At 42.4% G+C, this 11,648-nt stretch overlaps 1 protein-coding gene across 4 annotated transcripts in view; it reads left to right on the forward strand.

The window, feature by feature from the left end:
- SYTL4 (synaptotagmin like 4) overlaps nucleotides 1-10,143 on the forward strand; it is a 69,533-nt gene extending 59,390 nt beyond the window's left edge. For 2 of the 4 annotated variants that reach the window (XM_060137605.1, XM_060137608.1), the window contains 4 exons: nucleotides 3,463-3,571; nucleotides 5,423-5,522; nucleotides 6,281-6,489; nucleotides 8,483-10,143. In XM_060137605.1, the coding sequence (XP_059993588.1) occupies nucleotides 3,463-3,571; nucleotides 5,423-5,522; nucleotides 6,281-6,489; nucleotides 8,483-8,631 (567 nt within the window). In that variant the 3' untranslated portion in view covers nucleotides 8,632-10,143. Of the gene's footprint in view, nucleotides 1-3,462; nucleotides 3,572-5,422; nucleotides 5,523-5,605; nucleotides 5,661-6,280; nucleotides 6,490-8,482 lie in introns of those variants that run through there. The other 2 variants (XM_060137606.1, XM_060137607.1) reach the window with 2 other exon arrangements.
- Nucleotides 10,144-11,648: the final 1,505 nt, after the last annotated feature.

An 11,648-nucleotide genomic window follows, 5' to 3' on the forward strand; every position in this document is an offset into this window, starting at 1 on the left:
GGGTAAGACTCCATACTCCCAATTCATGGGGCCTGGGTTCGATCCTGGTCGGGGAACTAGATCCCACATGCATGCCGCAACTAAGAGGTTACCTGCTGCAACTAAGAGTCCACATGCCGCAACTATGAGCCTGCCACATGCCGCAACTAAAAGATCCCTCATGCCTCAGTGAAGATCCCAAGTGCCACAACTAAGACCCAGCGCAGCCTAAATAAATAAATAAATATTTAAGAAATAAAAGAAAAAGATAACTTAGGTAAGTCGCCTAACTTCTGTGGGCCTTAGTTCCTTCACCTATAAAGTGGAAATGATAATAATATTGTTCTTCTGCAGGATCATATACAGAATACCAATCAGTGCCTGGCACATAAAAGACATTCAATAGGTTACTGTCACTCTGGTTAAGATGAAATGCTAAAACAGAGTTAGGACTTCTTGATTATCAGAACTGTTCAATAGCAAGGTTCTTCTGTAAAACTTTTTTTACACTAGCATTTTCAATGCTAAAAATAGTACATGTTACATAGAATGCCTTTGGAAAGATGGACATGAAACTAGTAGTAGTGACTGCCTCTAGGAAGAGAGACTGAGGTGGGAAGGTTTAGTTTTCTCTATATGCCCTTTTATAACATTTGAACTTTTTATCAGGTCTACGTATATTGCTTATCAAGAACATTAAGAATAAAAAGATTTATGTGCACGATTCAAAATTAAAACAACATGGAAGTGTATAAAAAGGAAAATAGGTTATTTCCATTCCATAGAAATACTACTGTTATCAACCACTTGGATATCTTTATAGAAATTTTGTATTAAGCAGCACAGATATATATACATATGGATTTACATTTTTCCTTTTTACACAAATGGGCTCTTATCATTGTGTATATATATCTTGACTTTTCATTTAACAATGTGTCATTTACCATGGACATTTTTCTATGCCATCACTTACAGATTTATCTCATTTTAACTGCTGGATAGTATTCTTTATGTACCTATATTATAATTTATTTACAATCCCCCCACCAATGGGTATTTAAATTGTTTGCCTCTTTTTTTGCTATTAAAACTATGCTATAATATATCTTGATCCTCTTTTGTGAGTGTAACTGTAGGAGAAGTTTCTGGTGGTGAAATTGCTGAGTCAAAGGAAATGTGCATCCAGTATTTTGATAGCTACTTCCCTCCAAAAAATAGTAACAATATTAAAAATGTCCCTAGGAAAGCAGTTATCACCAAACTATAGCATATTATTAGAAATTTAGAATTTCTGAAGCATTTGGCATATAAGATATTCTCTCTGGGGCCTACAGTTGATATAATTATATTGGAAATGTCACTGTAAGCCATCATGAGCTACTGCCAATAAAAAAATGTCTTACATAAAAAGAAAAACCTGCACTAAAATGGAGCTGTTTGCTCTTTGCAATTATTTTGAGCCAGAATGAAAATATGCTACTGAAACAAATACGCCAATTATGCCAATTTCCAGCTAAGGCTAAACTCCAACTTTTAAGAGTCCACTAAAGTTCACAATCTAGAGACTAATAAATTGTGTAGACATTTTATAAACAACAAAAAGACCACTCCAGTACTACATATCTATTTTAACTGAAAACATTCTACATTTATTGTCTCTGATTTTTCTTTTTTTGCCCTAGTGATCCGTTTGCTCCCATTCAGTTTTCTCTTCCTGGCATCCACCTCCCTGTTCTTCTGTGTCTCTCCCATACACTACACTTCTGTGCATTCTGGGTATGTGGTACATTTTTCCAAACCAGTGGGGATTATACCTTCCTTGCATTGCCATGCTCAGAGTTGAGGCCTTAGGTTAGAGGAGCCCCAGTGAACACGGGCAGTGAAAGAGCACCTCTGATCTGCACCAGCTCATGCTCTGGGTACCAAGGCATAAGGGACAGAGCCATGCTGAGAGAGCCAGTAGAGTGAAGCAGTCCTGCTGCCCACGGCCACTTGCTGCTCATCCCACATATCCACTCATTCACTCTTGCATTCATTCAGGAAATATTTGTGGAGCATCTACTATGTGCCAGGTACATTGCTAAGTGTTGGGCATACTAGGATGAACAACAACAAAAAGGCTTGATTCCTGTCCTCCTGGCATTTAGATTCTAGTGGTAGATGCAGTCATTAATCAAAAGACCGCCTGGAGGGGTGGGATAGGGAGGGTGGGAGGGAGGGAGACGCAAGCGGGAAGAGATATGGGAATATATGTATGTATATAACTGATTCATTTTGTTGTGAAGCTGAAGCTAACATACCATTGTAAAGCAATTATACTCCAATAAAGATGTTAAAAAAAAAAAGTAACCTAAACAAATGTAAAATTAAAAATTGTGGCATATTCAAATCCTTGTAACAGAGTTTCACCTAGCCCTCAAATCTTTGCAAGCTCTCTTTTAAAAAAGACTTTTTATCTTTGAAAATCATACAAGTGATACATGCCATTCTCATTAAAAAGACACTATCGATATAGACAGAGTAAAAAGTGAAAGCCCTCTTTCCTTTCCCCATTCTACTCCCCTCCTTAGAAGATACAGGTGTTATGTCTGTATGCTTCTGGGTTTTTCTATGCAGTGTAGTATAGTGCTTAAAACCATGGATTCTGGGACCAGTCTGTCTGAATTTGAATCCTGGCTCTGCCAATTACTGGGTGACCTTGGGCAAGTTACTTAACTTCTCTGTTCCTCTGTTTCATAATCTGTAAAATGGGGATAATTGTACTCATGTCATAGGGACTATCTTGAGGATTAAACAAAATGATATAATTAAAATACTATAACAGTACCTGGCACATAGTAAGTACTATATGAGTGATAATGATAATAATCATTATTTACATACATATATATTTACATATACAAATATGAATATATTTTAATGTAAGTGGGATGCTTTTTCTGCATCTTGCCCTGTTGACTTAACAGTACATCTTGGATATCTTTCTATATGTCAGTGTGTAGAGATTCACTGCATCCTTTTTGATGATTGCACACCATATGCCATACAATGGCATTAAAATCACTCATTTAACCTTTCCTGTATTGATTGACATTTAGGTTGTTTCCACTTTGGGGCTATCACTAACAATGTTGGTAGCAAGATTCTTTGTCATGGTGTCAGTCCCCTGTCAGTTTGTATGGCAACTTTGCTGGCAGACCTTTGAGGGTATTTGGAATCTAGTAATGGTATCCCCAAAGTAGCAAAATAGTAGGCATTGCGGAAGACTCTTTGTTAGTTCTTCCTCAGCTCCTTCGGAAGAAACTGCCTTAGAATCCTGTGGCTGCCATGGCCTAGGGATCGTGGATGGTATTCATAAGGAGAAGGATCCTTTTACGCTGTGAAACTGTTCTTGGGGGTAATTTTAGAATCTCCTCAGCGAGAGGTCTCAACAACTCCTGAACCGCCCAGCTTGACCTATTGGGTTTCCCTGTGTTTCAGATCAGTGCTGAGTCCTCGACTGGCTTGCCGTCACACAAAGGCGAGTTGGTGGTATCACTGAAATACATCCCAGCCTCCAAACTCCCTGTTGGAGGTGACCGGAAGAAGAGTGAGTTTTCTTTGGGGCCCTGGATTTAGCTCTTAGTTTTCTGCACAAGATCTGTGCGAGGTGGTGCTGGCTAGTGGCTAGCACTATTGGAGAGACCAGATTACGATGCACACTGGATCATTTTCTAGGGAAGATTCCTTTACTAAGTAAGCCATTTCTGTTTTTCAACCAGAAGGGAATGCCTTAAGAGTTGGATTCCCTTTTTTGTTTTTATGTTCTTGTTTTGTTTTGTTTTTGATGCCATTAAACTAACTTGGTCTTGGTCCAGCTCTGACAGGCTACTAAGAGGTCAGAACAGAACAGAAGCTTCAGGACTGAGAGAGGGTGGTTGGAAAGGGTGGTGTATAAGTATAAGGGACAGGAAGTTGAAGGCTGAGTAAGAGTAAATCAACACACCAGGCATAGTGACTGTGGATATGTAGGTGAATAAGATACTATATTTGCCCTCCCTTGCACAGTTTATTTTAGAAAGTAATATAGTCATCTGCTAAAAGAACACAGATAAGGCAGTGATGAATTCTGTCTGGTTATATTTGGGAGAATTTTAAAGAGGAAGTAATGATGATACTGGACTTAAGACTTTACCAGGAAGAAAAAGAAGAGGATGGGGTGAGAAGAGCATTTCCAGAAGAGGAGATAGCATGAGCAAAGGTTTGAAAAAGGCATGGTAAATGGGGGGTTGTATGTAAGTGTGAGGCAGTGAACTTCTTAGTTGAGTGGGGCTAGAATTATGGTATATAGATGTGGAAGTAGGGCTGGAATTGTTGATGAGGCTGCAGCCTAGCTGAAAAGGGCCATGAATGTAATGGTAAGGAGTTGAACTTGACACTTTGGCAATGGGAAGCCAAGTTCTTAAAAAGTTACCTGCAGCAAAGTCTAATCTATAGGATTTGGGGAAGTCAGTGAGATTCCCAAGGAGGGTGTGCAGGATAGCTAGAGAAGAGAGGCAAGGATAGAACCAGAGGGAACACTTTAGAGAATGAAGATGGGAAGAGAAGCCAATGAGGTGGAGGCTTATCAGGGGAGAGCAATGCCGGGAGAGAGCTTGAAGAAGGGAGCGGGTGTTGTCAACAGTATTAAAATACCACTGGCATGTCGGGCCCAATGAGAAGACACAACTTATCGGCATTAGATTACATTTTCAGTGGATCAGTGGAAGCAGATGCCAGATTTCACTAGAAACTAGGTTGAGTGAATGAGGCAAAGAAGTAGAGGCAGTGAGTGTGGACTCTTTTTTTCCAGGATAATTGATGGTGAAAGAAAGGAGAGCCAGGGAGGACAGCTTGAATAGGAGATAAGGTTGAAGGGAAATTTACTTTTAAAAGGATTTTTTAAAGCCAGAGGTGAGATTAGCATATATTTAGACTGAGAGGATGGGACCAGTAGAGAATGAGATATTAAAAATGGGAGGTGGGGGTTGAAATTGATGATGCCTGATGAGTCTTGTTGACATGGGGATGGGATCCAGAACACAAGTGGTAGAGTTCCCTTTTTTCAATCATTCAGAAAACATCAGGAAACTTTATTTCTCTATGCCTCAATTTTCTCATCTGTAAAATGAGGAGAATGATGGTATATATCTCATATGGTTGTTTTGAGGAATAAATGCTTAATGTTGAATCAGGCACATAGCCAGTTTTCAATAAGCCTTTGTTGCTATTGTTATGACTTGAGCACCTATTTCTCGCTGTTAGGCGCTGTGCTAGGCACTGAGAATACAAGACAGGTGTGGTCCACTTATCATGGAAGTTGCTGTCTTCAGGAACAAGGAGAGGAAGTGCTATGTAGATAAAGCTTGAGAGAAATGTGGAGGTGTCAGAACTCACTTGCTATGTCTGACATCCCTTCCAGGTACAGGTGGGGAAGGGGGAGAGCTCCAGGTGTGGATCAAAGAAGCCAAGAATCTGACAGCTGCCAAATCAGGAGGGACTTCAGACAGCTTTGTGAAGGGGTGAGTCCCTGGACCAGCACCAAACTAACCAGTTTCAGGACATGAGAGTTAAGAGAGGAACCCAATTTAACCTTTCTCTGTAGATATTATCCCTGTGTGTCCTGCCACCTCCAGCAACCAACTTGTTCCTGAAATTAGGTAATGGCACAACCTCCGCTACCACGTTTCCACTGGTCTGAGCTCAGTTTGGGCTGGGCTGTAGTGTTGATTTCCAAAAAGGAGGGTGGTAGACAGTTAGGTCTGACTTTTCCTTTGTTATAGATTTATGCTCTTAATTAATCCTGAATAAAAATCTGTGTTCCCTGACTGTCAAGACCTGGGGACTCAGGACTTTGTTCCCCACAACATTTAAGCAATGGCAGCTTTCCCCAAGTTACAGCTCGACCTACTGACTTAAGTTCTCTAGCAAATCATGTCTGGCTGTGCCTATGCTTATTACTGTTGTTTTTATTAAACAGGACTTTTCCCAATAGAAGTGGAACCAAATATTCAAAACCTATTTTTGATGGCATATAGACAATAGCTCCCTAATAATATTGTATTAATTTTCTCTCCAGGTAAAAGGAATTGAATCGGGTGAATGATCTAGTGGAGGTGGTAGGAACTATGCTTCAGCAGATTCAGAGGAGGGAGAGTGTGTCCTCGGATCTGAGTGTTGACTCAACTTCCTGGGCTAGACCTGTGGGAGGGGAAAGGGAAATTTAGATAGATATTGCCAGGTTTGAGTAGGTTGTTGATTCCTCCGCACCCTCTGCCAGATACCTCCTTCCCATGAGGAACAAGGCCAGTAAGCGTAAAACTCCTGTGATGAAGAAGACCCTGAATCCCCACTACAACCATACATTTGTCTACAATGGTGTGAGGCTGGAAGATCTCCAACACATGTGCCTGGAACTGACTGTGTGGGACCGGGAGCCCCTGGCCAGCAATGACTTCCTGGGCGGGGTCAGGCTGGGTGTTGGCACTGGTGAGAACCTCTCCCCCACCCTCACTGTCTTCAAGGCCTCTTAGATATTTCATTCTGAATAGACCCATCACCCTCCCTACACAGCTCCACTATGTCAGGAGTTGTCTTCTTTCAGTTAACATTCAGCCAGTGTTTACTGAGGACCTATTATGTGCAGGGCTGAGGGGAGGCTGAGCTCCTGCACTTTCATGTGTACAGGTAAATGGGACCCTGATTTCCAGGAATGCCATCATCTTCCCACCAAAAACATATAAAAACCTACATATATCTGTACCTCTGATTTCCACCTTCCATCCTGTTACATGAAAGAAGGGTCCTTCCTAGCAAGGGCCAAGCTCTTTCCAAGTGTTCTAGATCACACCCTCTCCTTCTCAGTGACCTTACTTCTGGAATCTCCTATCTATCCTATCTGATCAGTTTTATTCTCTCTACCTCCCTATTGGAGGAGAAAGTACATATACTCTGGTATTTCCAGTCTTAATAAACAGAAACAAACCTTCCCTTGACCCCACGTCTCCCCTCTGATTTCTTAAAGAGTGGTTTCCATGGCCTCAGCTCTCCTTTAGTCTTCAATCCACTGTGATCTGACTTCTGTCCCACCATTCCACTGAGTAACTGCTTATGCCAAAATTTTGTTTTCATCATCCTAGAATTTTCATGCTATTTAGCATAGCTGATCACTCCCTTTTTCTTGAAATACTTTGCTTCTCTTGACACCACACTTTTCTTTGGGACATCCTCATTCTCTACCCAAACTCTAAATATTGGTGCTCTCAAGGCTTAGTCTTGAATTCTCCTTTCTTTCTCTACAGTCTCTGCATTCCTGTGGCTGTAAATATTACTTGTATATTAATAATTCATACAAAGCATTTAACACAAAGCATCTAGAATGATGTTCTTACACATGTAAGCCAGTTCATGTCAGTCCCCTACTTGAAACACTTCAGGGGCTCCTACTGCACTTAGAAAGCAATCCAAAGTTCTCACCATGCCAATAGGCCCCTGTGTCTAGACCCTCTGTTCCTTTATGATCCATCATATAGTACTACTTGCTCACTATGCTCCAAACACAATGACTTGCTTTCTTTTCTCCAAGTATACCAAGCTTCTCCCCACTTCATAACCTCTGCAATTAGTGCTCCCTCTGTCTGGGAAGGCTGGTTCCTTCCAGTCCTTCAGCTCCTGACTATATGTCTCCTTCTCAGAGGGACCCTCAGATCACTTAATCTAAGCGAGGCCTTGATCTAGGTACTACAAGTCACCCTGTTTATTTGCTTCATGACACTTACCTCACTATCTAGAATACTCTTGTTGATTTACTTGTGTATTTTCTGTCTTCTATATTCAAATGTAAGCTGCCTGCAGGCAGGACTTTTTCTGCTTTGTTTACTACTGTATCTCCAGAGCCTAGAAGAGTACTTGGTACACAGTAGGCACTTGATAAATGTTTGTCGAATGAATGACTATACAAGAGAATAGAAATGAGGCCCCATATGATCTGAACTTCAAGCCTGGAGTCTACAGCCAGAAAATAAAGGTGTTCAGCTTCCTTCCTTCCTTCCTTCCTCCCTCCCTCCCTCCCTCCCTCCCTTCCTCCCTCCCTCCCTCCCTCCCTTTCTTCCCTCTTTCCTTCCTCCCTCTCCCCCCTCTCTTCCTCCCTCCCTCCCCTCCCTTCCCGTCCCCTCCCTTCCCTTGTCAAGTTGGCAATAACAGAAGGGCTATAGCTGTAACAGCCTTAGAATAAGAAGTCTCGAGCTACCGTGTGCTGTTTCGAGTCTCATTTCATCAACTTTAAGTCTCTTGACGGAGTCTCAAGAGCACAGAAATAGCTGTGCAAAATCAACAGGGAGCCATTCTCAGACCGCTGTCCCCATCAGCCCATCTTCATAGCGCACTGTCTTTTATGGGGTGCTACCCTTAATGCATAACCCATATTTCTCAGTAGGCTGAGGAATGGGGTCCCTGTTCAGCCTCCTCTGGTGTTTCTCCTTAGGAATCAGTAATGGGGAAGTGGTGGACTGGATGGACTCGACTGGGGAAGAAGTAAGCCTATGGCAGAAGATGCGACAGTACCCAGGGTCTTGGGCGGAAGGGACTCTGCAGCTCCGTTCCTCGATGGCCAAGCAGAAGCTGGGCTTGTGAGCCCCTATCCTCTGCAGGTCCAACCTTGTCTAGGGCAAGTCAGAGGAAGCAAAGAAACCAAGGGTGAAGATTTATAATTTAGTGTGTGTGGATGTGTGTGTGTGTGTGTGTGTGTGTGTAAACGTGTATTTCTACAAATCTCATTATGCTAGAGTGATGTAGACTATCCCTTTTTAAAGCAGGCTCAAAAATAAGCGTCTCTTCAAAATGTTTTTATTTGTGCATAAACTACTATATATTTTCAGAGTCCATGTTTCTTATATCTTTATGAGATTTAATTAACTTATCTTTTAAAACAACTTTTTATCACCTGTCTTGCTATCCTGGTTCTTCCTTCCCCAGGAAGCCCTGGCTGCCTTTGGCACTCATACTGGTCTGTGTTTCAAGGTGTGCCTGGTCTGAGGCCAAGGCTCCGGGAAGCAGGGGTGGGTTACAGAAGATGGGGTGGAAGACAGAAGATGGGAGAGAGGTGAGTAGGTCCATCCTTCCTTCTCCAATTTATGCTTTTAACTCCATTTCTACCTTGACACATTTCTGGAACTTGGCTTTTAACTCTTCTTGTTTGTAGCAGTTTCCACCTTGCTTGGGTCGAATGCTTTTCTTGGAAATGCTAAGAAAATGTCTAAGTTGCTTCCAGTTCTGAAAACCTTCCCTAGACCTTTGGGGAACCCTTATAACAGAGCTGCTTTAGAAGAGCACTTTAATTAGATAATGGCCTTTGGACTGGGTCATGGGCATGCCCAGTAAGGGCTTCTCAGTGGTCCCTGAGGACCAGTGACTGAGTGTCTCCTAGCCCATGCTGAATTCTTTGCATTTTAAACTGATACAGCAGTTGTTAAAGAGCTCCTAATTTCTCTAATGAAAGACATCTTCACTCTCACGTACCACACTTTTCTTAGCGTTTGTGTTCGCCATATGTTACCACCCAGAATAGGGTCTACATACTGTTATGTCAGCCAGAATGGCCACGTATGGTCTAAACCAGTCCAGTGTTTCTCCAGGCTGGGCACTGTTAGTGTCCAAGAGAGTGTGTTCAGAGAATCTCCCAGGTTTTCTGACTTCCTTCTTGAAGTGGTTTCAGTTCCTATTTTTTCTCTTGTTTCCTGAAGTTGACCTAGATGTAACCTGGGTGTGGTGGGTTGAGACCTTTCTAAGAAGGGTCTAGTGATCTAAGGTTCATTTTCTGAAACTCACTCTCCCAAACTGACCTTCTTATTCTCACAGTTTTATCTTCACAAAGTCATTTGTAAAAGGAGTCTGTACCGGAGAAGAAATCCCTTTCAGTAGAGTTGACTGCTAGCGGACTCTCCTATAAGGCTACTGGATTGAAGGTGGCCACTGCTTTCTGTTGTATGTGTGAAGTGAACGGAAGAGTGTTTTAAAAAGGTTTATTCGGTGTGGATTGATATTGTAATGGAAGGCATAACTTGGGATCCTGGACTGTCACTTGCTCCTTTGTTCTCCACCCCCTGAAATGTGTGTGTGCTTCAATAAAGCTTTCTTCCTTGTCAAGCGTTTGCATTTGTTAGTCTTATAGATGCTTTCGTCTCTGATGTCCTGACTTACTGTTGTTGCTTTTCATGTGGCTTGAAGGATAAGAACCAAAGTGACAAATGCCCTTCCCTAACCATACTGTGCTCACTTGAAGAAAATTTCCCTGTCCCCACATTGGTGCCTGATAGCTCTGCCGAGCTCTGATCCATTGACCTCTGTGTTTGGTATTGAGGGAGAGAATGAGAACCCGTCTTAAAAGTGCTAACACTTTTCTTTCTCTCTCTAAAGTACCAAGGGAAACTCCTCCTTTACCTTTGTAGCCACCCCCATCCCACCTCTGCAACTGCAGGAAGGAGAGAAAAGTGCACAGGGAAGGGAAGACATCCCCTGCTGTTTCTTTCTGGATCCTTCACCTTCTCTAGGAGGTAGGGCCTTTTCCTTCACTCCTACTACCACTATTCAGTTTTGAGAGATAAATAACCCAGATACCAAGTAACCCATCTCAGAAATAAGGCTCTGGGTTTCTAGGTAGAGCCCAAGTGATTTTTGACCTCTTGTATAAAAGGGTATTAAAATATATTGAATGCCTTTTGTGTACAAAGCTTTCTGCTAGGCATATATTATTTCCTTCATTTCTCCAAGCACCTTATGAAATAGGAAACCTTGCCTTTTTACAGGTGAGGAAAGTCAAGCCCACTATCATGCATAAAGTTGGGAGGTGAATCAAGGTCTGACTCTACAGGACCATGCTGTCTCCTATGAGGCATGGGCCAAGATTCAAAGAAAGGGGTGACTCCTCTCTTCTAAAATATCTCAAAGAAATAAGTTTCATTTACGGGGTAGGACAATCAAAATGCTTTGGATGTTACCTAGTCAGCTGACTGACGGAATAGCTTGTATGGGGGGAGGGGGAAGGGGAAGGGAAGGAGAGGGGAATGGAGGAGCGTTCAGGGCATGAAGGAGCAGAGAGAAACACAGAAACAAGTAGTACAGGGTCAGGTTGGGCTAGCCCCTTTGGGTCTGGCTGTCAGACTGATCCCACTGCTGTCTCCTTCCTCTGTTTTAAGAGTTGGGATTTCCTGACTCATAATCCTGACTTTACTCATAGCCGTAAAACTTGACCGAAAGAAAGCAAGATTGATTTGTCTTGACTACTCAATAAAATGAAACAAAACAAAAGCTTCTCATTTTTTTTAAGCTAGAGGAGCATTTATATGCAAGAGTCAGGCCCAGGTGGGAACTCTGCTTGAGAGGCAGTGGGCCTCCTCGTGTTATCACTTGGGCCTTTGACCCTCTGGTGTGCCCTGGCTTGCCACATGAAGTGTTAGTGATAAAGACAAGGAAGGGCATTCATTTTGCCTGATGTGCAATCTTTGCCTCTGGAACCACAGACCCTGCCTGATTGGAGATTTCCCACATTAACTCATTGTGTTTTGCCTTCTGCCCATAACTTGCTTCCTGCCTTTCAGAGCTCCTGTATTTCTCTGGAGGGAAGTGGGAGAAGGGACCTTTGTGCTCCAAGT

This window comes from Lagenorhynchus albirostris, chromosome X (assembly GCF_949774975.1).
Source record: "Lagenorhynchus albirostris chromosome X, mLagAlb1.1, whole genome shotgun sequence".
NCBI classification, from domain to species: domain Eukaryota; kingdom Metazoa; phylum Chordata; class Mammalia; order Artiodactyla; family Delphinidae; genus Lagenorhynchus; species Lagenorhynchus albirostris.